We start from the raw sequence: 27,998 nt of genomic DNA, 5'->3' as shown, positions 1-27,998 counted from the left end.
GACAAAAGCAGTCTCAGAGTAGTCATCACTGTACATTTATTTTTTTTAAATTAAGGAAACCATGAAGAATACAAAATTACAATATCACCTGCCCTTTTACATACAATGTCATTAAAGCAAAACTCTAAACCATTTTGTAAAGTATTCAATTTACCTCAAGTCCAAGCTGCATCTCCCTAAGACACTGTTCCCATCACAGTAGCCATTTTAAGCCAATCTTCTTTTAACACACGGGTAGTTTCTGTAGAGAACACTTTTCTCAGGACGAAAATGCATCGAGCATGCATAAGAAAATATATATATATATATTTGCAAATACATTAAAGAGTTTCTTTAGGGTATCACTGAAGAAAATAAAAGCCCTGGGTTTTGCTTCTTTAAAGTACCAATTAAAAATTCCTCAACTAAAGCCAACTGACTAATAAAAAAAAAAAAAAGGGTTAATTTTGGTCAAATTATCTCTAAGTATTATGAGAATGCATTTTAAGCCAGGCAGAATTTGAAGAAATAAAAATGAGACATCTCCAGTAATCGGTTAATTCTACATCAATATTCTAGACAACATATAACTACTTTCAGGAAGAACTGGTTGTATTGGCAAAGCATTCAAGTGAATGAAAACTTCCCTCTGAGAGCACTCACTACGCCTATCTCAACCCACTTTAATGAATTAACTACCAGGTTATTTGTTTAAGAATACAATTTACAACTAGTATCAAATCACTAGTTTAATATTAAAAGGATTCTCATTACTAAAAAACAAGTACACACATTTCTGAAACAAACATCAAAGAAAGCAAAGAATTCTAAGTTACCACTACACTAACATGTATGTCATTAAAAAAAACCTGTAAACTTGTTTAAGTATTAAATGAGTTTAATTTCAATCTAAACCATTCAATTTTTCTACCACCCTTAAAATCTGCTGGATTCAATCAACTGGCTCACCTGTTCTGCTTTCCAGTTACTTCAAGGTTAAGATTGGTGTTATTTAAAATGTTCAAGTACCAGTGAAGGTTCATGGTAATGAATTAAAATTTCTCACAAGATAGAAACAATCCCCAGTATCTATAATCATTCATCCAGATTTCAAAACCTAAACTACAACTAACCAAAACTTCACAGGCTCTAAATCTGCTTTGAAAATACTGACCCAACCTCCCTTTCCCTCTCTCCCTCTCTCCCTCTCTCTCTCTCTCACACACACACACACACACACACACACACACACACACACACACACACACACACACCACACACCAAACACACCACACACACGGTGTGTGTGTGCAATAACTATATAAATTTAAACTTAACAGTTCATGGAACATTTAAGTGAATAGCACTTTAAAATGAAAAGTGATCAAGAGCAGGTACATTACACCCTATACCATATTATGTATGGGAATACATTTCATACTTCTCAATTATGATTTGCCAATTTTACCTTCTACATTGAGCCCTTCTATGGTCCATGCTCATCGGCTCACCAATGGCATACACTCAAAGGATTCCTCTTTATGGGTAACTATCTCAGGACCTGATTTTATGAGCTATGATTTGGTGCTTGCAGCATCTTCAGCACTGTGTGTGAAAATGAAGGCAGTATTTTTGAATATTTTTCTTTGTTGTAAAGATAAGCAGGAGTTTTTAATAGGATCAGCACATTTTAGAAACTGAATAAAAACAAAACTGATATAGTGCTGCTTTAAGACAGTCATCTTAAGTCAAAATATGTACTAGTTAAACATCATTCCTAAGAACACAACATTTTAACTGGCAAAAAGTAAATGCAGCGTCAGTTATATTAAAATATAGTAAATCAGAAACTGGTTATGCAGACTATGAAAGGTTATTTGTTACACAGTTAACATTTCACTGATGCACATGCCTTTTTTCAAAACTTACTGCCAGTATTCCTTATTCTTCCTTATCAGCAAACAAGACATAAAAACAGAACTGTCTAGGAAACTAACCACAATTTTCTTACTGAATTACTATACTTTAAAGCAGTAATAATAAAGGAGAAAAATAAAACAAAAACCCCATAGGTTTGGATGACAAAGAAAATGTCCTGTCAGTTACACAAACAGGCTGTGAAGGCTGTTGAAATTTCTGACCAAATGATTTTCTAAGTCTTTTAACTATTTAACTGTTCTTACTGCAACACTTCTATAACTTGGGGGAGAGGGGCACAAAAAGATTTGGATTTTTTCAGTTATAGCAGCAATCTACTCATTTTATTTTAATGAAAAAATTAAAATAAAAACCATTACCCAAAATTATAAACAGCTGCTTGAACAACTTAACAGACTTTCCACTAGAATGGTAGCATAAATAACAAAATACATTTGGGGAAGCAGTAGCAGATTGCTTTTGAGAGTACACAACCACAAAAAACCTCACAGGGACAACATTAATGTACTGATATATTTATATATATGTCCTTAGGTTGTGCTTACCTGTTGCTTTTTGCAGCAGAACCTAAGGTGGAAGGTCTGGGAAGGCACTGTGAAGTATAAATAATTGCACTGTTTGCAATTAATAAAGATTTTAAACTTTAAACGAATCAAAATCAACAGCCTCCAATTTGTGAATTATGATACTGAATCCAACTATTTCCTTCAGTTTAATTACTAAATGCACCACTTTCCTAGGTCATCTATGCAACAACATCATGCAAAATACTGAAATTGTTCATGTCAATACCCTACACTTAAGATAATAGATAACTCCTTAACTATTAAACTTCAGACTAGACTATGTATCCATATCTAAATAAGGGCAAGGGATGTCACTCTATGTTACATAAAACAATCAAACATTTCAAAACATCCACAATGAGCTATACTGTTTTCTGTCCTATTATCTCAACGTTTTTGTCTTCATACTTCTTCCTTTAAAGTATATGCAAAACAAACGGTGCTCCCCACAGATGACAGAACTGACATATTTATAAAAAGGTGTTAAGTGCTACATTGCTTATAATTTGCAATCTGAAAAACACTTCTTTCTTACACATTTCAAGTTCTTCATATCACTATAAAAGATGCATATTTCACACTGAAAATCGGCATTTTAGGAGCACCGATAGATAATACTATTCAACTTTGTTAATCATCAATTTTCTTTAGCTATTAGCTAAAGCGTAGCAAAAATACTTACCCATTAAGCTCACTTTAAAAAAAAATACAGAACTATGTATTATTCTGTTAAAAGGCAGTTATGTTTTCCCATGATATCAGCACTGTATTCCAACATAATATTCACACAAAATATAGCAATTGCATTATGTGGAACATCGACAAAAAGATACTGTTGCAGTTCATCAATTTGTCATTCTGATGTACTTACAGTGCAATGCTCCTTGAAGGAACACAATCAAGGATGATACACAGCACAGTCCTCCTCACCCCTACAGAGCTAGTTCTATACTGGCTGGATCAAACCTGCACTTCAACAGACAATGGCAAGACAGACTGTATTTGCATGTAGTCTAATATATTAATATGCAAAGAGCCAACAAATATGCAGAGTAAAACAATGGTTTTCAACAAAATATCAGAACTTCAGCATGAATGTTAGAGTAATAAAATGATTCAAGTACATAAAAAATTATTTTGATTCAATGACTGGACTTGTGCAATTACAAGACAAAGCTTATCTATACTGCAAAAAGAAAAAAGCTTGAACGTTTTCATACCCCAAATGTTTCAATGGCAGATGCAAGGTAGCTATACTTTTGCACACTATTTACTTTTCTATCCTAAATTTAGAAAGAAACACACTATTATATACATTGAAAGAGTTGCTTTACATGAAAAACAAAAAGCTTAGAAACTACTCAAATCACTGTCTGAAAACTGTTCAAAATTAGTTATGCTGAAACAGTCTTGGAAATAAGTGAAGAACAGAAAGGTTAACTGTTGTAGCAGCAGTACAGGTCTGAAACAGTGCTCATATATAAAAGGAAATTTCACTGTTAATGCAATGGAAGTATACTAAAGATCATTGTATACACATGCAGTTTTTAATCAAACAGAAGGGAAAAAAATGAAGATATCAGGATTACTTGTGCTGAAATAGCCAAATACAACAGAAAAGATCCTCCAATCTACCACTATACTGCAAGGGGGAAAAACATGCCAGTGTTTAAAAACTCAGTAATTCTGGGGAAAGCTTATATATTTGTGTATATGTATCTTAATTTATCACTGCTAAGAAATTATGAATCCTTTACCCACATATCCAACTTACCGACACAGGAGGTTTCATATCATTTATTGTAAAGCACAAAACAGGCATTTTAAAAGTGAAAGTATACATTGAAAAAGTACATTTATATCACAAAGCATTGACCACATAATAGTTGCAAATACATTTGCTGGAATGTGTACATCTACACTAAAGACTAAAAACAAACCAATTTTCATTTCTACACAGAAATATTAACCTCCTATCAGTAGTGATAGATATTTTGTACATTTTCAAAATAAAAAAAAAAAAAGGAGGGGAAAACACTACTTTAAACCAAAACCAAAATTAAGATCTTCATCAAGTCGTCTGCATCCATATATTTAACAAAGGTTTTTTTTCCCCCACACAATGAAGCAAATACTGTATTGTCCACTTCTTATTATTGGCCCTGTGCAGAAGAGATACATAAGAGATACACAAAAAGTTAAAGAAAATCCTTTAAATGGAGCTAATTCAGGAGTGAATCCTTTAAGAAAGAAAAACTGGTTAATATAAATGATGGTGGCTTCTTGCATGATTTGCAAATCCCTGGGGGAAGAAAATTTATTTTTAAAATCAAAGGCATTATAAGAATAGCACTCAGATGCCAGAAAGCATTATTAAAAAACCAAATCCCCAAACACACAATATCATAGTTATACTTTACCAAATAAAAAGTAAAACATTCCCAGACAAACATGCAGAAAACATGGTTGGAGTGAAAAAATCCAAAAAAAACGAAACACAAAAAACAACCAAACAACCAAAAACCAATTAGCAAGTGTATTATACCTGAGGTGCTGGAGGATGCTGTGGCATTCCTTGTGGACTTGTCTGGGCATAGTATGCTGCTTGTTGTCTATAGTATTCAGCCCAGGCAGCACTATAATCTGGCTGACCACCTGGTGGGGCCCCAGTAGGAGCAGGAACTGCTTGACCTTCAGGAAAACAGAGGAACTTTATTGCTCAACTATAATTCAAAATCTCATAGAATCTCTTGTCTAGTAAAGATAATACCTTGCTTCTTGTAATATTCCTCCCAAGCCTTGTGTCTGCCCATGTTGACCTAAAAAAACCCCCTGAATTTTAATACAATTTCCATCCACTGTCTGTATAGCTTATAACGACAGGCATAGAGGTTCTTGTTTATCTTAAGTCAGGGTTTCACCTATGCAGCACAGGCTGGCTCAGAACTTGTAATCCTCTTGCCAACTTCCCAAGTGCCGGGATTACATGTGTGTATCACTGCCCCTTCAGTTACTGTTTATCTTAAGTATGCCTTAAAGAGAGAGGGAGGGAAGATGAGAAAAAAGTGCAGCACACAAAGAAAAAAAAAATGCTATTTTTCATCTAGATCACAAATTTCAGCCTTTTAGTTCACCACCCTATCCACAAAGACAAAACAATCCAAATTCACATAGCTTTAAACAAAGGTGAAGATTCAGACATACTTTTTGACAAGGAAGGAGAACAAACTGTTCTTCTGTTCAATTGGTCTGTGAAGCCTTGGCTGTCCTGAACTCAGAGAGATCTGTCTGCCTCTGCCTTTCCAGTGCTGGGACTCTAAAGGAACGTGACACCAACATGGGGGTTTTGTTCTGTTTTTTTGGTTTTGTTCTTGTTTGTTTGAAACTGAGACAGGGTCTCACTATCCAGCCTGTCTGGCCTCATCTTCAGAGATGTACTTGCCTCTGCCTCCTGAGCTTGAACCACCATACCTGGCTTTTATCCATTTTGGTCATCAGTTATACTACCGGTCTAAACTACAATAGAGAAATACTGATATTTATAAATATTTAATATTTACAAAGATATTTATAGAACATACACATATGCCACAACACAAAAGATCTATTATGTTCAGATCAAAGTACAGTTTTGCTAAAAATATGACAGCTGACATAGAGAACAAGATCAATGAAACATGTAAAACTCAGCTTCCAAGCATAGTTTTGTTTCTGAGAAGAGTGACCTTTTTGAGTTATCAAATGACAAATATAATCATCAAATCATAGGAATGCTGGACAGATTCTGTAAACATAAACAAGCTAACTGCAGAAGACAGTTTCTTGATAGGGACATTACAACAGTTAAGTACAGAGGGTATTATTCAATATGTTTAAAACAAACTTACTTTTTAATGGCTCAGGCATAAAATATGAATGAAATACATTTGGCTACACACTGGCTAAAAACCTGTGACTGGTGTACAATTTCCCAATTTTCTGAAATGGCCAAAGAAAGCAAAAACTAAAGAAAGAACTCGTGCTGTACGTATGTGGCTACATGAACACAGAGCTCTGAGAGAAGACAAAGGGATACCTTTTGCATTTCATAGCTTCAGAAAGCAGCCTCACACTGTAAAACTGCTCACAGAATAAAGCCTAGCTATGTGAACAAAAACTGAGATCTATGACTCAAACTTAGAATGGCATTGGGGCTTGTTTGGGCAATGTAAAGACATTTCTAGTATTACAAAAATTCTTTTCACTTTTCATAAATAACTTCTCAGAGTTTAACATTTAGACCTCATAAGGAGATATAATTCAAAAGCATACAATATCCTTTGCATCAGCCCATCCCCCCATGTCCCACCCTTTAGTCTCTCTACCTGTCTGGTCTATGTCTTAAAAGGACACTACCCATCATTTACATGCAGCTCAATAGAAAGTTCAACTATTTCTAGAATAGAATAGCGTAAGAGCCATCCTTATTAAACAGATCACCAATGCTCAATTATCTCTCGACAGATCTGCATTTGTTCTACAGCTTCAAGTTATTAGATGCCTTCAGAATCCACCATCAGTCCTTAACAGTGTAAGGTTTTTTTTTTTTTTTTTTTTTTTTTTTTTTTAAAAAAAGGTTTTGTATATGCTTTATGTGTGTTCGGGCACACAAGCCATGCATGTGTGTGTAGATGTCAGAAATTATAAGTATATGCCTTCCTCAGTATTAGGTCAGTCTTTTGCACAAGTGTTTTACCCACTGAGCCATCTCGATGTCCTACAAGGGCTCTTAAAAACATTACCCAAAATGGCTTCACTTACTCTTCTCTAAACAGGAATTATCTTACCTTTAACTCTGATGTATAATTCTTTACTGAATATAGAAGTTCTTCTACCTGCAACCTCTACCACTCTCTAGTCTGCTCTTCCTCGTGACTTAAAACATCTTTTCCTTCAACCTAGAATATCATCTATAAGAATCTTTGGAGTTGTCAGGCAGTGGTGGTGCACATCTTTAATCCCAGCACTCGGGAGCCAGAGGCAGGCGGATCTCTGTGAGTTTAAGGCCAGCCTGGTCTGCTAGGTACAAGGCAAGTTCCCAGACTTACACAGAGAAACCCTGGGGGGAGAGGAGTTGTGATAGAAGTTTTCGAAGTGTTATTCTCAGGAAATTCAGATGTTTTAGTAGAGGTTTGCTACTGAGATGATGACAAATTTATAGTTTATTAAGTGTTTTTTGCTTTGAAGAATAAAAGGTAGAATGAGGGTTCCAAATCTATGGAAATAAATTGGGCATATTGGCACAGGCTGAGAAAGGAGTATCAGAGTCCAAAATCCTCTCTGCTACACAATAGCTTCAATCGCATCCACAGCCTGAGTTACGTGAGCTTTCATCACAAAAAAAAAAAACAAACCAACAGCTCTGCTTGCTTATTAGTTTGTGAAGAAGGGACTTGGGAACAAGAACTACACTCAAGGAACCAGGATATCTTGTCAGGCTACTTGGGAAAGTAAGAAAAATGGCTTTGGAGATAAAAATTCACACACCTACACTACTGACTGAACCCAGAGCCCGTGTATGCTAGCCAAGCACGCTAACTAAACTAGACCATGAGCTTTCAAGATTCTTTTCTCCCCAATTTTCTTCTCCCTTCTTCTATTTCAAATACACAAAGACTGAACTTAAAGCTGGTCAGCAAGCTCCTTGGGGACACACTTCCAACGGAGGCTACCAGGACATGCAACTTGCCATGTTTGGTTTTAAGATGTAGCGGGGATTTGAATCCAGGTCCTTAAGCACTCTTATTACTCATCTACTCCTCAGCCCCTAAACTGAACTTTTTGCTTTAAGGTCTCTTATCTGTGATTATCCTAAAAAGATATTGAAGACAATACATTCAAAAGAGATTACAGTAAACATTTGTAAAAAGAACTTTTATAGGGAAAATTAGTTTGCCTAACTATCATACAATTAAAAGTATTATTTAGTACGTAACTAAATTACCTAAGATAGTGTCTTTAAAGAATTATGTGACAGAAAATTGCTGTCTGTTTTGTCCATAACATTAAGGTTCCTCCTGAATTATTACAGAACAGAACAAATGAAGAAAACAGGCCCCCAAAGTCATTGCTAAAAAAGTTACTTTGTGTGTGAAATACTACAAAGTAAAACACTAAATCCAAAGTGAGTTAAAATGCCTATGTTCAATAAAAGCTACAATTAACATTTTAAGCAATGACAAATACCTAAACAAAACTTATGTCATGTTAAACAAACAACAGGACATAACTGAGCACAGACGCCAAACTCATTCCACTCCAACTATCTACGTCAGTTAGCAGGCCTGGGTTTTACCAAATCAATACATAGATACATCTGGCATATTACATATGGTGAAAATACAAATTGGAATTAATGTACTTTGGCCTCATCATGCTAAATTCCTTATTTAAATAAAAAAAGTAGTTATTTCAGCAGTTAGGATGGCTATCTGCCTTGACCACTAGTTATCACAGAATGATTAATACATTTCAATTCATTCTCTCAAGTATCCCAGTTGAAATAACAAATTATGTAATTAATCACGCCAATCACACAAAACATTCTTTTAAGGTCAAAAGTTTCTAGTGCAAAGGTTTAACTGTCATAACCTAAAATCAGTGAGGTTAAAAAAAAATTAAGCTAGCACATCTGCTGGTCTCAGGAGTATGATGACGCATCACTTCTCTAAACAGCTGTTCAAGTAGAAAACCTCTTGAATCTGAAAGCAGCTTTGTGGAAAGCTGTATCTCCAACTAGAAGCACTTAGACACAGTCACTTCGGCTGTGTGGGGTATACATTCAATAGTTGTCAAATGCAAGTTTCTTCTTAAAGGCCATCATTTTTCCTTTTCAATGCACCCATACAAATGTTTAATATTAAAGCAATGCCCTTCTTGTCACTGTGGGCTAATTTCCTGCTCATTGTAGAGTAAAACCAGTGATACCACATACAACTGCTTTGCTTGGGCTTCTAAAATGTAACCTTATTCCATTTAGACACTACACCAAAGTATAGTAATAACTAAAGCCAGATATTATTTCCTAGTAAGGAAATTTCTAGTTTTAATTACTAACTTGCTGACAAATGCATTTCCTTGCCATATAAGCACTACTTTAAGAATTTCCTAGAATGCCCTTAATATGCTATAAGTCCAATGATTTTAGAATGTCACCTTTCTAGTTTCATATTCTTAACTTTAATATTATAAAAAAATAATATTAAAAACAGAAGAAATGCCTTTTAAACCAAAATCTAGCCTTCTAATGTATATTTACTAAATTCTTCAATTTAATTAATGAAATTAAATATACAGCATACCCATTTTCTTGTAGTACTCTTCCCAAGCCTTTGTATAATCAACCTGTCCAGCTGGAGCTGGATTCTGCTGATCTCCTTGTTAAGAAAACAAAACAAAAAATAAAAACAAAACAAGATTTAAGTTTTCGAAGGCAATTTTTGTTCTGCACCACGAACATGGGAATTAGCACTGCCTACTACGGAGCTGTATACTAGAGTGCACTAGTATGGGGACACACAACAGTAAGTACAGAAGGGGTGGGTGCACAGAGAAATTAGTGACATGGGCTATTAAGTAAACACACATGAAAGAAATACAGGACATGAGGTTTCTGGCTATTGTTATATATGAAGAGTTAAAAAGCTAAGAATAGTTTTGAAGCATTATAATAGAATTTCAATGTTTAAAAAAAAAGGCAGTCGTGATTTTTAGTAGATATGTGTGGTCCTGTATGTTTATAAAAACTTTTCTAGATTGTTTTATTTTCTGTATGACAGTTTTGCCCACATGCTTATTTTATTTGGAGGTATCTGGTGCTCTCAAAGGTCAGAAGGGGGCACTAGATCCCCTGGAATTAGTTACAGTGTGAATCATCATATGGGTGCTAGGAATCAAACCTGGGTCTTCTGCAGGAACAAGTACTATTAACGGCCAGCCCCAAAACATACTTTCTAGTTCTATTTTGGAAAGGGTTATGATCAGTGACAGTTACATATAGCAATCAGTATACTTAGTCTGGTTTCTAAATTCTATCCTTGAAAAAAAAAAAGAATGAATCATTGATTGGTGCTCAGAAGACAAAGTATCTTACTGTTTTAGGTACTAAGGAAGCACCTGATGAATGTCAGAAGACACCAGAGCCACCTTGAAGATAATCCCAACCACCCAAATCTAGGACAATATAATAAAAGCAGTTAAAAAAAAAAAAGAAAAAAGAAAAGCTATTCCTTGCAGTAAAATAGCAAATAATATACAATGATAGCAACCAACAAAACAGTTATAGTAATAGTAGTTTACTAAGGCAGGGCTTATTAATACAGACTAAGGCAGAGGGAGAAGTCTGATGAACACGCTAGTAACATAATTCAGTAAAATGTACCAAAAATACTAGTTAATTCATACAATAAGTGGTGGTATCATAGGACGGACGGACAGACGGGGATGGACACATGGAGACGCGCGTACGCACGCACACACAAAAACAAAACAATCAAACAAAAAACATGGCAGGTAGCAGTATGACCAAGTGCTCAGGGTAAATTAAGTCCAAGGGACCTAAGATAATAGCTACCTAACAACTGAGTTATACTCTTATTAGAGACATAAAAGACCAAGAAACTGCTCCAGCTTGACGAGACTTAACAGACCTAATAAATATGTTGTCTATTACTAGGTAGATCTTGATGAAAACTCTGGGACAACTGGTGACTATAAGCAGGGGCTGTGTACAGCAGTGCTATGTCAATACTGAGTACCTGACTTCAAAGACCATGATGGTTAGTTATGGTTTTTGGAATGAGTACACAGTATGTGTGAGGATAATGTGACTTCATGTCTCCAAATGCAGTTTTTATTAGTTCTTTTTCATAATTAGTAACAGACCTATCAGGGTAATGGAATAAACAGGGGACAAAACAGTGACGGTTTTGGTATTTTGGGCACCATTTCTCTAATTTTTATTAACCATTTCTCCGATTTTTATTAAAATTTGTTACTATTTCAAAGTGACTTAGTATGCTTACCCACAGTCACAAGTGAATCCAAAATCTTTGGTCTAGGGATCTAACTTAGTGATATAGTGTTAGCATAGCCTGCACAAGGCCCTGGGTTCAATTCCCAGGACTGAAAGTAAAAGAAAGAAAGTTTTGGTATGACACACTAATATATTTCATACACAAATCTAAACACAAGCTTTAAAATAGAAGAATAAAGTGTTTAATTACCGTAGTTACCTTGTCCGTTAGTTTGGGTTGTAGCTGGTGCACCTGTGGGAGCTGCAGGTGGGGGCTGGGCCTGCTGTTGGTAATAGTGAGCATAATAAGCAGCCCAAGCTGCCGAGTTTGGATCTGTTCCTGCCTTAGCTAGAATTTAAAAAAAAGAAAAATTTCAAGGTTTATACGTAAACTCTAAAATCAATCTTTTTCTGAGGATCCCTGACAGACTGAAAAATTAACAACAGCAAAATGGAAACTTTCAACTTTTTCTAAAACTATCATTCTCAACACTTGGCTTTTAGTTCACAAACTTGAGCCTCAGATTACAAAACTAGTGAATGTGGAACCAGGATGATCTTCTGGCTTCAAATCCAATGTATGTCTCAGTCCAATCCTGTATCTTTGCACCCCGCCAGCACCCCCAAAGTAAGTTTAGCTGCAAAGAGCAATACTTCCTCAGGTTAATTTGTTCAAGAAACAAAAGATTCTATATTACACAAAAGCCACAATTACTGCTGTAATAGGTGTGGCCTCTGCTGTCAATGTCTTCCATGATATGGTATGCACAAAAGTTTACCCTTGTGGGTGTGGGAGCATGTCTGCTCATGTGCACACATGGGCATGGAGGCCAGAGATTGACTTTGGATGTTCTCCTAAATTGTTCATCTTTTTTTACATAATTGAATTATTTTACTTTTAATTATGTGTTATGTGTGTGTCTACACAATGTATAGGTCAGTGAAGATCTAGAAGGTGTTGAATCTCTTGGAAAAGGAGTTCTAAGTAGTTGTGAGCTGCCTGACCTGAGTGTTGGAAACTGAACGTTCATTCTGAAAGAGCTGCAAGTGCTTTTAACTGCTAAGCCACTTGGTCTGGCACCCTTCCTCATTTTTTGAGACAGGATTCTTCCTGAACCTAGACCTCATTGCTGGGATTAAAGACGTGGGCCACCTCTGCCTGGCCTGGACTATACTTCTAAGAGAAGGTGAGAGGCACCTTGAGCTACAGGTTAAGACCTTGTCTCAAAAAATGCAGAGACAGAAACATTTTTCTATATATATATCAGTCTTACACTGTGCCTAACACTGTTGAAATACAGCAAAGATAACACATATAAATGCAGAATCAATAGATAATTCAAGACTGTAACAGTAAGTAGTAGACGACCAGTACAGACAATGTATTAACAGTAGGTTATCTTCTACCTGGGTCAGGAGGAGCTGGTTGCTGCCAATGCGGATATGCATTTCCCCATCCCTGGGGAGCATATGGGGCTGGAGGACCACTGGGGGAAAAAAAAACCACAAATACCACTTACCAAAAGCCAGAATCTTATAAAAAAAAAAAAAAAAAAAATCCCATCTCTCCAGCCCCCCAAACCTAGGGTCTTTAGGGAAAGAACACAATTAAGCAAATTTAGTACTCACTGCGGAGCTGGGCCAGGTGGTCCTGGATTGTAAGGTGCAGGATTGTATGGTCCCATTGGAGTTCCAGGCCCTGGAGGCCCAGGAGGCCCATGAGGACCTGGAACCCCATGGGGTCCATGGGGTACAGGTGGCCCTAAAGGATTTACTGGGCCCTGCAAAAAGAAAAAAACAAACAGTAACAAAAAAGACACTCAAAACATACAAAATACACTCAGTATAATGACTGAGAAACTCAAAGGCCAACCTTCTTTTTCATTTCGACTCTTAAGTAACAAGTTTAAATCTACCTTCTCCTTTATGTTGCAAAAAATAAAATCAGATTCTGACATGTAACATTCATTAAAATGAGCACTAGCAAATTCCCTTTAGCTTTTTACTCGTTCTCAAACAATGCTATTTCTCATTTTTGTTTTAATAAGACTGCCTAGTTCTTTTACTTTTCTAGTGTCAGACAACCTTTCTGACAATTCGTTTCTCCAACTGTATGCTGTCTAGAGAACACAATATGTAACTCTCAACCTAAAGTCTCCTGAGCAAACTCTTCTGTCATAGGAATCCCATTTAAACCAGTGATTTACATTACTGTCCCCAGCTGCGCCCACTACAACATTCTAAATGGCATGCAATTTTCCTTTACAGTTGATAAAACACATCAGGGCTATTTAGTGCCTGTTCTGGAACTCACTCTGTAGACCAGGCTGCCTCGAACTCACAGAGGCCTGGCTCTGCCTCCTAAGTGCTGGGATTAAAAGGTGTGTGTCACCGCTGCCCGGCAGGGTTATTTTATATAACATTTTCACAACACTTTTTACCACTTTTTCCTTTATTTGGAGATGGGGTCTTACTACCTAGCTTTTGCTAACCTTGAACTATGTAGACCAGGCTTATACTCAAGAGATTGGTGTGCCTCTGCCTTCCAAGTGCTAGGATTAAAAACGTGCTAGTTAGTGTACCTGCTTCATTTCTTTTCTGATAGGCCACCCTGCGAAACCTACAAGAACCATTAGATATAAATGTCCTAAAACATTTGTTTTTTTAAGTTAACAACTAAAGTTAACACTGTGAACAAAATGCTTACAATTTTTAAAAATTATTTTAAGGGCTGGAGAGATGGCTCAGCAATTAAAGAGCATTGGCTGCTCTTTCAAGAGGTTTTGAGTTCTATTCTCAGCAACCAACTGGTGGTTCACAACAATCTATAATGAGATCTGGTGCCCCTTTTTGGCATGTAGGCATACCTGCAGGCAGAACACTGTAATACATAATAAATCTTACAGGCTTTCTGGGAACTCAGTTTGGGTCTTCTAGAGGAGAAGTGCTTTTATTTGCCGTGCCAGACATCTCTACATCTGCACAAAATGCTTCTCCAGTAAGTATTTCTTTTGTGTATGAACATGCACGTGCCACACTGTGAATGTGTAGGCAACTTTTGGTATCTGGTTCTCTCCTGCCACCATGAGGATTCCAGGAACCACTTAAGTTCTGGTGGCAAATCAGTTCTTTATACATTAAGTCAACTCAGCAGCCTGACAAAATATCTAAACTATATTTGGTGATCAATTTTCTCACTACTGATGTTTCCCATCATTTATTTCAATCATTTATGCTTGCTTAGTTAAGCACCAAACCAAACTATTAGATTAACATATACTGTTTCTCAATGATCCAACAGAAACCCTGATCTAGGTATATTAGGCTAAGAAAATGACCAGGTGGGCATAGCGGTGTGTGCCTAATTCCACCACTGAGTAAATGACAGGCAGACCTCTGAATTCAAGGTCAGCCTAGTCTACACTGTCGCAAAAAACAAAATAAGAAAATGAAAAACCAAAATGTGCTTGACACACTTTGGTGTCTACTTTTGACATTACTTAACTTACAAACATCTTCAGTTTATGAACAGTCACAATTATAAAACTCAAGACATTTTTCAAACTTCCTTTGTGCCCACTCATAGCATCCAAGGAGAACCTTCCTAAGAATATCTGATCATTATCAGTAATTTTAAGATACTTTTATTCCTTGATAACTTCCTAACTTTGTTATTCAATCTGTATGCCTAACCTACCTCTAGGTGCCCCCCCCTTGTGTCCTATTTAAATAACTCATCAAACCCAATCGTGCTGCCACTATATGCATCCACAGGATTATTAACTTAAAAAGCCCTCACATTTAAAAAATTTGCATTGTTCATTATAAAGCCATAGTGGTCAAGTCTCTATTTGTTGTACCACCAGAAAACTTTCCAAATTTGATCATGTACCAAAATCACTTGGAATATCTTTGCTTCTTTGTTTTGTTGGAGACGGGGTTTCTCTGTGTAGCCCTGGCTGGCCTTGAACTCAGAGATCCACCTGTCTCTTCAAGTTCTGGGATTAAAGGCGTGTGCCACCACAGGCAGGCAGAACGGGCTCTATCCAACCCTCACTTCATTTCTGTCTAAGGCACCTGTCTACGGAGTATGTTGTCTCCATGTGACTTGTTAGTGTGGGTGTTAGGGCACATGTGCTTGCAGAAGTCAGGATTATCACTGACCCCAGTGTTGTTCACTGACTGGCCTCGATGAACACAAAGCTCATTAATTTTGCTGGGCTAGGTGGCCTAGGAGCTCCAGAAGAACCAAACTAACCTATATTTCTCATCTGTGATGATAGGTAGTCAGCCCCAAAGCCAGAATTATAAATTACTTCAGTAGAATGGGAGATAAACATCTTAACTCACTATACTGACTAAGCAGGGATGGGTAGTTTGGACCTTGGAAATACTGAATTCCTGTAACTAGTTAGGTTCTCCAACTACTGTCAACTCGAACACTAGCTCTGATCCAGGGACACTCACTAAGCACACTCAAATGGGAGGTAGCTCTTCACAGACTTGTAATTGCATGTTTAATCAAGTTACTCACATTTTTTGGACATCTTTCCTATGTTGTTACATGCACATGTGCTACACCTCAATAACCAGATTAGAAATTATACATTTTCCCACAGTACAGGTGAATTAAGCACCAGGAACTACGTTAAATGAGAACTTTCAAGTATACTCACCCCAATCTTCTCTTCTATGAGTTGCCGAGCATAGTCTATTTGCTGTGGAGTGCCACGAATTGTAAATAACTTCATATTAGGATCTGCATTAGGTGGAGGATTTCTCTGAAGCTCTATTCTTGCACCAGACTGCTGGCTTATGCTTTTTATGGTTTCACCTCCTAAAATCAAAAGATACTAAGTTTTCCACAGTTTAAAGAATCTAAGAAATACATTTTCAAAAAGCTCCTATTTAATTTGGCCATTAAAGTTTGGTAGCATTCCATTGGACAATACATGTTAGGATTTTCTGCTTATTCTGTTCTTCCATCTACAACTCATACCAAACACATTAAAGTCTATTTAAATATATACACACACCCTAACGTGGGTTAGAACACTTTTCAATAAGCAGCTTGTGTAAGTAACAAAAAAATTAACCTAAATACAAAAGGGAAAAAAAAGCCATGTTAATTAGGATCAAGTTATTATATTTCTTTGATAATTAACTGTGCTGGTTCCCTTTCCCTAGAAGCCAATGAAACAGAAATTCCATTTTTAACATAAAGACTGTTCTTGTTTTTATTGCCAAGTAAGATCCCTTTCCTATTAAAACACTTCCAAAAATAAAAATAAAGCAACACCATTTGTTTATAACAAAGTGTCAAGAAAAATCAGTTATATTAAACAGTGAATTTAAAATACATTACCTTTTCCAATTATCAATCCAGTTTTCCCAGTTGGCACAATGAAATTAAATTCCTGTAGTCCACCAGGTGGTCCCATATTCCAGTTGCCTTGACCTCTACCTCGTCCTCGACCACCAGGTCCAGGTCCACCAGGATTACCAGCCTAAGGAAGGAAAAACAAAAAACAAGCAAATAAAATGAACAAAGAAACTCTTTGATAAAATTATTAGGTTTGTTTCCCAACTTTCATACTTCTCAGCAACGAAGTTAAGAGATAAATTAGCTGACAAAAATATCCAATTAAGCAGTAATTTTCATTTACTTATTTGCTTGTTTTTATTTGTTTATTTATTTTCCCCGAGACAGGGCTTTTCTGTGTGTAGCACGGGCTATCTCTTCACAGAATTGTGACTTGTATTTAAGAAGGCCCTCTATGTGTCATTACACCCCGTGAGGCTCCATCCCAACTGTGATCTTTGGGAACACTCTTCATCTGCCGCTGTCCCTGCTGTGAGCCTGCGCCTCCCCCTGCATGAACACTTGTCCCTGTGCTGTCTTGCCTGTGGCTGTGATGACACAGCGTTGACATCATTTTCCCGCAGGGTTTGTGCAGCAATTCTTCTACCCTAAGATGTTTACCATAAAGCAATGTAAATGTTCTGTCATTTTATTAAATCAACAGATTCTGACATAACATGGAGGGGCACTTTTCACGTGAGCTGAAAATGTTAATTTCCTCTCAAACCTGAACGCTCCGTAGAAGGTCTGTGATGATCTCTGCAGCATGCTGACATCTGTCTGGAGGTCCTGTTATCTGTGCTATCCTATCAGGTGTTGTTCCATCGTCTACCCCCCAAAAGAAAAAAAAAAAAAAATCAATGAATTATGACAAACCAATTATGAGTCTAGATTAACAGCTATTAATTCTGAGAACATTAAATATACCTTACTTACCTGGCTTAAACTGAATTCGAACACCAGCATCATTTTGTATTTTTTTGATCATTTCTCCATTTCTTCCTATTACAATGCCAACAGCAAATCTTGGAATTGGGACCTTAAGCAAGTAAAAGATGAAGTATATTAAAAAAAATTTCTCAAAAATTCATCTTCATCAAATCATAAAAGTAAATACAGCAAATGATCATGTCAAATAGTAATAAGATAAAAAATACCCCAAGGAAGAAATTTAGAAAAGGGACAGATAATGTTATGAGAAGTCCACCCAACCCAGAACAGAACACTATTGCACGCACGGATTAGGACACAACCATTCCTGATTCAGTATGTTACTTACATCTATCCCTTCATTTCCTCCTATTCTTGAGCCATACTCATTCCGCACTTCTCTGAAACCACCTTGATCACGAATTAACTCTAATACCATTTCCTTGGCTTGCTAAAATAGAAAGTTGTCCAATTTAGAAAAATTCTCAAAACATTTTAATGCTTATTTTGTCTACCCCCTCAGCAGTTTTATATATAAACGACAAAGTGAGGCTTACCTGAACTTTGTATGGGTCACCCGTAATCCTAAGAGGTTTATCAGCACCAGTATTTTGAGGCCCATCTTGAATCATAACCATTTTAACACCTGCCCGTTCCTATTAAAACCATGAAAATAATACAAGTTAACAAAAAAATAGTAAGTGGCTTTAAAAGACTTATTAATAACCTTTATAATATAATAAATAGTACCTGAAGTTGTTTAATAGTCTCTCCCCCTTTTCCAATAACAAGTCCTGCCTTGCTGGCTGGAATCATGATTTCCTGAACTGCATTTCCAGGTCCATCACCATGATGAAAGCCAGGGGCTGGTCTTCCCTTTTCAACAATCTGGTCCAGTAATCTTTTTGCTGATCTGTTAACAAATTAATATTCAAATGAAAATGTTTAGCATAACCAACCATACCTAAAACTGCAATGTAATAGTCAAGCAGTTTGTTCCTAATCATGTATGTTATACAGCAGTTCAATTTGGATGTACTTCCAGGTTGAAAGGCAGGGGGGAAAAAAAAAGCAAAGACAAAAGCAATGTGAAAGGGACAGTAATGAAGTGACCCTAAGAAAAATAAAGACAGTAATTCAGTCATAGGGATGATGCCTTGAAATAGGAAGGAATGGTCTTAGGCAAATGAATACAAAGGAAACTGTTACATTTCAGTGTGGGATGAGGTCATCATTTCTCACAGTTTCTAAGTTTTCAACAAATAAGCTTAAGTGGGTGTAGTGGCTTGAATCCATGAGCCCAATAAAACACTTTCTTTCTAAGCTGTTTTCCTTGGTCATGGTGTTTTGCCACAGCAACAGAAGTAATGAAGACACTGGTGCTTGGCTGTGGTGGCACACACCTTTGGGAGGCACACAGGTGGATCTCTGTGAAGTCAGCCTGGCCTACAGAGAGTGTTCCAGGATAGCCAGGCTACACAGTGAAACCTTTTCTTAAAAAACCAAACAAAACCCCCAGAACAAAAAAGACGGTGAGTGTTCAAGAAGATTTGGGTAGCATCTTAGGTGACATCATTCAACTTATTTGTATGCAAGACAATTCAGTTTTCGCACTTTTGTGTCTGTCTGTGTACACAACTCATGTAATGTGTGTAGGCCAAATGACAACCAGCAGCGCCATTCGTTCGTAACACGCACCTTTTGAGACACATCTTCTCAATGGCTTTGAACCCATCAAGAGTGTAGGCTGGCTACCAAGTCCCAAACCTGCTGTTCCCAACACCCGAGCCATGAGAGTACAAGCTCCTATTACCAGGCCAAGCGTTTTGGTTTAGATCTTAGGCTCAGGCTCAGTTCTTCCTACTTGAACAGCAAAAGCACCTGGATTTCCAAGTCACCACCTCAGTCCCTGTTCTGAACAATTTTCTGTGCCTTAGAGGTTAGATGATGAACCCTATTTAAGAAAGGCATGATACAGAAACTTCAAAGTGAAACTTCAAGACCACCAGCAGAAGCTGGTGCAGAAGTAATGAAAACAAAGTTTAGTCTTCACATCGTTACTTTAAGTAGACTTCACATTTTTAAACTTACTGGACAGATTCAGGTGTTCCGGTCAGCATACATGACCTTTCTGGAAGGCCACCACTATCTACAATTAAAAAGGAAAGTTTAGGTCAAGAATAGATTAAAAAAGTAGCATCATCATCTTCAGAAACTTAAAGAATACTCAAGTTTTCTTGCCACTCAAAAAACTTCAAGGGCTGGATAAAGGGGTCTGGGGACAAAAACAAAACAAAACAACAAAAAACAAAACACACACACACACACAAACAAGAGCAGAATGTTACCAGGAGCTATCTGTATTTTGCATCCAGATTCCTGCTGTATGCGTGAGATCTGTTCACCTCCTCTGCCAATTACTAGGTAAGGGGGAAAAAGAGAAAAGTTACTATTTACTCTAAATTTCGGAAGTATGGTTTATGTTTTTTGAAAATTTAAAAATGATGTTACTTACTAAATCCAACCATTCCATCTGGAACTTTGTATTCTTCTGTCATTACAGACCTGCTAAGAAACAAAAGAAACTAATCTTTTCTTCAAGGAAAGATAAGGTATGCAGGGCAGCCTGTGTAAGTGAGCAAGACAGTGAACTGGTTATCTGTGAAAGAGTTCAGAGTGAATGCCACTTTATCATTCACTGTACCTTGTTTTTTTTTCTAAAATGTGTCAATTTCAACCTATTTCCTGAATTATCAATTTCTTACTTGAAAAGATGATTCTATATCATCTTCCCAATAGAAGAGAAACTATACACACAAAATTGTATGCAGACATTTTCAATATAAACTTGGTTGGCTATATACACAATTCAACTAAGACTAAAAAAAAGTTTCGACTATACCTTTGCTGCTGATGCATCTGAGGTAACTGTGCTCCAAAAGCTAAAAAACAAATTCAAACAAAAATTCAAAGTTCAAGTTTACTTAATACAAGCACATCAAATATTGTAAACTCTTTCCCTGATGCATACATTGCAGAGAATAAAAAATTTCAGACTATTCAAATCATCACTGATGGTGGCAAGAGAGCCAAGAAAGGGGCAACTACACTACCAATGGTGTACCAACCACTTTTCTTTCCAGTGGCACATTCATAAGAATTGGAGTAGTTAAATTATGTATATAATTCGTCAATCAGTGTTTATACATTCAAGGCCACAATGAAAAGAGAATCACTATTTTAAAAAGAAAAAGGTGAATTCTGACTAGACATTATTAATACCTACCCTGTTAGGTGTGGCAAGGCACACCTTTAATCCCAGCACTAGGGGAAACAGAAGCAGGTGAATCTCTGTGAAGTCAAGGCCAGTCAGGGTTACATAGTGAACCTGGCTCAAAAACAATAATTCCCTAAAACAAAACCCCACAATCCACTCAAAAGTAGGAACAACTGGCTGGAAAGTGGCTCAAGTGGTAAGAGCACATAATGCTCTTGGGATTCCCAGCACTCATGTGGTGGCTTGCAACTACATGGAGCTCCACTTTCAGGAATTCCTATACTATCTTCTGGCCTCTGGGTACCTACACAAGTGGTGCACATAAACTCATAGATGTGCACATACATACATAATTTTATATATAAATATAAATAAACACATAATTTTAAAAGTAGCAACAAAACCTCAGCTTAAAATACTTACAGTCATTTTGGGGAGCAACTTTCTTAGCATCTGGTTGATCTGCAAAATTAAATGTCTTTTACTTTTTGTCAATTAAAAACAAAGCTCCCCCCGAGCAAGAAAGCCAATGTTTATTATAATACCTGGTATAATGGTTCACCACTTGAACCAAAATTGCCACAATTCAACCTGACCCAAAATTCTAAAAACAAAACAAACCAAAAAAACAAACAAAAAAAACCAACAACCCACAAAACCTAAATTCTTTCATTCTCTTCTTGCTTAAGCAATGCACAGACACTTTAAATATTTTAGAATGATACAAGACAAAGTGTTTAGCTACATGCTAGTGAATACCATATGCTAAAAGCTAATGATGCTTCTTCTACTGTAAGAAAAGACAATCAGGGTAACTTTATAAAAATCTGATAAATCAAAAGATGAGTGCATCTGATCACAAAGCTTTACCAAAAAGGAAAGCTCGTATTACAAGACAGTTTCAATCTAAACTGCTCTATTATTCCCAAATGAAACATTTCACTACGTGACTTTAGCAAAAAGAACAAAACAAAACAAAACCTCAAAGCAACTACATGATTGCCTTTCTCAAATACACAAAACTCACACAACATTAGAATAGACAGCCTGTAGCTCAAAGCACTATTATTCTCCCCACTTCAAGGCTTTTGTGTAGCAAAAATTCAGACACATAAACCAAGAGATAGTTGTGTCCACTTAAGAATCCACTGGTTCGTTCATTTCACGTTTACATACTAAACACAGGTAATAAATAAAAATTCCTGCCTTTAAAAGGAGAGGGCATTCCCTCCCAGTGTGTTGTACTGCTCGGATTTGTCCAAGAGCCATCTACACATAAAATAAAAAGAATACATTACACACAACATCTGAAGCATCATTAGCTCATTTTTCTTGCATATTAAAAACCTCACTTTCAAATATAAACACATGTACACACAACATCTGAAGCATCATTAGCTCATTTTTTCTTGCATATTAATAACCTCACTTGCAAATATAAACACACTTAAAAGGAAACTACGCATTTCCACTCAGGGCTACAAATACATTTCTATATGCTCAATCAGAATCCTTTATAAAAAGGACAAAAAGTGTCAAAATTTACACACACACACACCAGATCTAAAACAAAAAGTACACACTTCTAAGTGTCAATTTTTTAAAAAGCACTATAAGTCCACCGTTTTAGTCCATGTTTAAAGTTAAATCTGAAACACAAAACAAAGCACTAAAATAATATAAAAAAAGGAAACCTGCAGCAGCAAACCTTAGCCTTTAAAGTGAATTTTCAAGTAAATGAATGAAACAGCATATCAAAGACTCATGTATAATTGAGAAAACTCAGGAAAGTGTTTCCTAAACAATTTATACTTTATTTTTAGCATTAACAAGATACCTGTGGGAACTCAGGCAAACCATAATCCTAAAACAGGGGGATGGGGGGATGGGGATGAACTCTTTTTCTATTACAATAATACTTTCTGCTAGACTCAAATTAAACCTACCTTTTTTCTAGGTCTGTCCTCCCCCCTTTCCTTCTGAGACCAATATATAATAATATTCTGATAAATTATTTCAATAAATAAGATTGAAAAATCCCATCAACTGAATACTGTGGGAGACAACTGTAATTATTTCTAGCTATAACTTACCTCCATCTTCTAAGGGTCTCTTTTGTCCCCCATAACCATAGTCATTGGAATTCAATGATGTACCAGCATCACCCCCAATTTTTGCTGCAATCTTAAAAAAACAAAAATCATCAGAAAGGTTACAAACACGTTTATGTACTACTCAACACTAAATTTCCTACAACACACTGCTCTTTTAAAAATACATTATGAATATTCACTTGTTAAGATTAATTCAAACTACCATTAGTACCTTAAGGAGCTAACAATTAATAATGGTCTGGTATAAGTTCATGATACATCTCCATATAAAATTTAAAAAAAAAAATCAACAAAGTAATCACCAGGGCATCTCTAGGAGAGAAACAAGCTTTGAGGAAAATCTCGATCCTAATTCTATCTTTTCCATGTCACATTACCTCCTTCAAGGATACATATGGTCAGTGTGACAATTCTGAGATGCTAACACTATGCTGCTAAGTAAGATGGTTAGCAGTCAAATTATATGTGGTTAAATGAAACATGGCTACTCCAAATTTACAACTTCTGTAAAATAGGCACTGGATACAAGAAATGTGGAACAAACAGAAGAATGGAAAGCATCTCAAAGAAACTATATTCAACACATACCAAAATATAACTGAGTATTTGGAGTTAAAGTATATAGCTTATATTACTACTGAGCAATGTTCTTTAAAATATATGCAAGAAACTGGGCAGTGGTGGTGCAAACCTTTAATCCCAACATTCCAGAGGCAGAGGCAGGCTGATCTCTGTGAGTCTGAGGCCAGCCTGGACTACAAGGCAGGATCTAAGACAGCCAGGGCTGCCAGAGAAACCTGGTCTTGAAAAATCACAAAAAGGCTGGGTGGTTGCAGCGCGCACACCTTTAATCCCAGCACTAGGGAGGCAGAGGCAGGCGGATCTCTGTGAGTTTAAGACCAGCCTGGGATACAGAGTGAGTTCCAGGAAAGGCTTCAAAACTACACAGAGAAACCCTGTCTCAAAACAAAAAAAAACAAAACAAAACCACAAAAAGGGAAAAAAATAAATAAAAATAAAAAACAAACTTCTGAAAACTGGTATATTTCTAAGACACTGATGTGGAGCTAACCCAATTATCAGTTTATTATATCCAGGAAACTGGTGAAGGGTAATGGTATATTCAAGGTCTCAGGCCTTAGATCAAAAACGGGTCTCTGTTTAGTCAGTATGGATCATATCCTACATGTCAACTATACCTCCCAGGCTATTAGATTTTCCTCTTGTCTACAATCTAATGCTCTCCTAAGTCTACAGTGGTACAGTGTTGATCAACGTTACTAATTACCCATCATTTCCCCATTAAAAGCCTAATTCATGTGTGGGTCTCTAATCAATCCCGCCCCCTCTGTTTTTCCAGACAGGGTTTCTTTCTCTGTGTAGGTTTGGAACCTGTCTTGGGACTCGATGTGTAGACCAGGCTGGCCTTGAACTCAGAGATCCACCTGGCTCTGCCTCCCAAGAGCTAGGATTAAAGGTGTGCACCACCACTGCCCAGCCTAATCTCTTTTCTAAGCATACCTGTAAACCAATCTTTCCTACCCTTTGACCTCAAAATATAGCATTTATAAACCGTACCTTAGGGATGTAAGTGCACTGTCTGGGACTGACAGATACTGATGTTAAAAAGGAAGTATCAGGTACCAGAGAAGATACTGACTTAGAGGAAAATGGTGTAGACTGTGACTACTCTCTACAGTTAGCTTTCATAAACATCCATAAGAAAGTACACTTATGCATATTCCATCCATGTACCAGTTCTACAACTATTCAAAAGAAAATCAAAGTTGGTACTTGGTTCATTAAAAAGAGCAAGTAAAACTTTAAAAACAACAGAACACCACCAAGCAGATAACTCTCCAAAATTAATTTTAGAAATTCATTTTCTTGGTAACCACGAAGATAAAAAAAAAAAAAATCCCTGAATATCAACCCCCAATATAATATGGTCTTACTCTGTAGCCCAGGCTAGCCTTTATTGTCCCAACTTCTCCCATGTTGGAATTACGACCTCTACCAACAATAAATTTTTATTAAGCATATATTAAGTGTGGGTAATGTCTTTGATTTTAATCCACAGGTATAATTCAAGCTTCCCACTTAGATTTTTGCACTTTTTTTTTTTTTCTTTTTCTTTTCTTTCTTTTTTGGGTTTTTCGAGACAGGGTTTCTCTGCGTAGCTTTGCGCCTTTCCTGGAGCTCACTTGGTAGCCCAGGCTGGCCTAGAACTCACAGTGATCCGCCTGCCTCTGCCTCCCGAGTGCTGGGATTAAAGGCGTGCGCCACCACCGCTCGGCATTTTTGCACTTTCTTACTGCAAACAAACCAGCACTTATCACCTTCCTCCCTGACCCATCCATCCTTACACATTTTGGAGTGGAATGATTCTCAGAAGATAATGACCTGAAAATATCCATACTTCTCTTAGTAGTCTAAAGCTGGAGGCACAAATCTACTTCTAGTGCTCTAGAGTTGTGTCTCTGTTAAATTTCCTCAAGCATTCTGAGCTTTGATCATCACAACTTCACAAATGGGAAACTTCTACACACCTCCTTTAGAGGATGGCTACGAAGATTATGTGAACCAACTCATGACGTGTTTAGCACAGATCCTAACATATACCATACTCTCACTAATTCATCACAACATGTAATTCAATTCTAAAGCAGGGTCCACAGCAACACTCCAAAATTGTGTATTGGGTGACCCATGCCTTTAGTCCCAGCACTCAGGAGGCAGAGAGGCAGGTGAACTTCTGAGTTCGAGGCCAGCCTGCTCTACAAGGCTACACAGAGAAACTCTGTCTTGGGGTGGCTTTGGAAGTGTTTTGGAAAATTAACAATGTTTTTATCCATCCTCAAAGACACAGCTGTACTATAATTAATGAAAAATGTGCTTCCGCCAGTCATACTAGTGCAGGCCTCCAATTCCATATTCAGGAAGCTTAGGCCCAAAGACTCAGAAAAGTCTTGGAGGATAACAGGATAGCAAGGATACCTCTGTATCTCTAGGAGTCACCATAGCCACAGACTATACACCCTAAAAGAAAATTATTTTCAAAACAAAATCTTAGCTGGACATGAGTGGCACACACCTTTAATTGCAAAGGCAGAGGCAGGCCTGGTCTACACAGTGAGTTCCAGAACAGCCAGAGCTACGCAGTGAGACCTTAATCTTCTTACTATCTATCATAATACACTAAGGATATTTACTGATTCAGCTGAATACACCATGTACCTTATACAAGGCAAGGTCCCGAAGGAGTTACTGCATACTCTGAACACTGCAAATCCAGGTGAGATAGACACTATAATAAACACTTATTATCAAGGCTTAGGCAGGATGCCTTAAATCCCAGGCCAGTCTGTGCTTTAAAAACCCTGTATCAAAACATTTTTCTCAGAGGCCAGGTAAAGAGACTCTAAGCCTGCTCACTCTCATTTGACTCAAGGGACCTACCCAAGTTAATCCTGACTTCTATACACACACCATGGCACTCATTGAGGCCTTTCCATGAATAAATAAACTATGTACTACATAGTTAAATATGCTAGATGAGTGAGAGACTAATCAATCTACATCACCGTAGAGCTGATCAACTTTGACTCAGTAATCTTTCAGTCCTGAGGGGATAAAATTAGGAAATAAACTCCTAACATATTCAAAACCGACTTTAATAACCATTTGTTTAACACTATTATAAAATGTCTAACAACTACAATAGAGTGCCACAAAAAGGTTTTATCTTACATACAAATTCCGTAACATACTTTTGAGACAAGTAGTCCTTTAGTGGTCTTGGCTGGCCTCAAACTCAAGAGATCTGCCTGCCTCTGCGGGACTAAAGCGACCTCCACTACCATGCCCGGCAAGGCAACACGGGACATTTTTAAGCTACAAAGAAATGGCAGGGCTACCCGGAAGACACAAAAACTCAGACTTGAAAAGGAATTTTTCCCGAAGAGAAGCACTTTTGTTTTTCACCCCCTTCCATCTGGGTAAGCGGTGCCTTCGGGGCAACAGCACGTTCCTGCGTAACACAAAAAGGTCGTGGGCTTCGACTCGGGAGAGGCAGATTCGAACGGAAGGCTCAGGTCGCAGGGGCCTGAGGCCATTTTGAGGAGGAAGAAAGGATTGGTGGAAGGAGACACCGATCCCGCCCCGAGGAAGGACGCCGGGGAGGTCTCCCCGGTCAACGGGACGGTGAACGCTACCCGGCGGTGCGGGAGAGCTCGGCCGCGCGGGCCGCGGCGAGCACCGCCGGGAAGGCGACCCCGCCACGCTGCCGCCTACCACGGCGGCGCGCACTTGGCGAAACGGAAACACGCGGCGGGCGACTCGAGGGGGACGGAGCCCGCGCGCCTCGCGGAGGCCGCGTGGGGAGGGAGCGGGGAGGAGGGACGCTCAGGCCGGCCCGTGAGGCCGGCTCGAGTGGCGGCGAGCCCGGGGCCGACGGCAGCCGCCCGGGGGGGCGAGCAGGGCCTAGTCTACCGGAGGCTCTCGGGCAGCCGCGCGCCGCACGCCTACCTGCCGGGCTCTCTGCAGGGCATCCTTGAAGGCGTCGTTCACGCCGCCGCCGCCGCCGCCCGCTGCGCCCGACGAGGGCGGAGGCACTGTCGAGTAGTCGGCCATGCCCGCGCTCCAGCAGCCGCGGCCGTGCCCTCGCGGAGGTCCCCTCTCCGCTAACTGCTAAGAAAGGGAGAAAATGGCGGCCGTCGAGGCGCGATCACATTCTTGTGCGACCATCGTGCCGTAAAGGGGCGGGGACTCGGAGGCGGAA

At 38.0% G+C, this 27,998-nt stretch overlaps 1 protein-coding gene across 15 annotated transcripts; it reads right to left on the bottom strand.

Annotated features, from left to right (window-relative positions):
- Positions 1-11: 11 nt before the first annotated feature.
- On the bottom strand, positions 12-27,976 carry Fubp1 (far upstream element binding protein 1). 15 transcript variants are annotated; one of them, XR_005091866.1, is made up of 23 exons: positions 27,746-27,976; positions 23,198-23,288; positions 22,311-22,373; positions 21,528-21,566; positions 20,730-20,769; positions 20,343-20,395; positions 20,176-20,247; positions 19,919-19,976; positions 18,578-18,740; positions 18,385-18,483; positions 18,177-18,278; positions 17,834-17,936; positions 17,625-17,725; positions 16,901-17,042; positions 16,212-16,372; positions 13,165-13,316; positions 12,943-13,022; positions 11,747-11,884; positions 9,824-9,898; positions 5,029-5,174; positions 2,463-2,509; positions 1,448-1,584; positions 14-241 (listed from the first exon to the last, which is right to left on the bottom strand). XR_005091866.1 is itself a non-coding variant. In XM_037207222.1 (22 exons), exons 1-22 carry the CDS (start codon positions 27,848-27,850, stop codon positions 1,554-1,556), a joined length of 2,061 nt encoding a protein of 686 aa, XP_037063117.1. In that variant the 5' UTR covers positions 27,851-27,976; the 3' UTR covers positions 12-1,553. The 15 variants fall into 15 exon arrangements, 13 of the variants coding, with proteins under 13 accessions (XP_037063117.1, XP_037063119.1, XP_037063118.1 ...); XM_037207222.1 differs by having other exon boundaries at positions 12-1,584; XM_037207224.1 differs by having other exon boundaries at positions 12-1,584; positions 11,756-11,884.
- Between the last annotated feature and the right edge of the window lie 22 nt (positions 27,977-27,998).

The sequence above is a fragment of the Peromyscus leucopus genome, chromosome 6 (assembly GCF_004664715.2).
Source record: "Peromyscus leucopus breed LL Stock chromosome 6, UCI_PerLeu_2.1, whole genome shotgun sequence".
In the NCBI taxonomy this organism is placed as follows: Eukaryota; Metazoa; Chordata; class Mammalia; order Rodentia; family Cricetidae; genus Peromyscus; species Peromyscus leucopus.
Note: the sequence above shows the minus strand (reverse complement) of the source record. Positions and strands in the feature narration are given on the sequence as shown.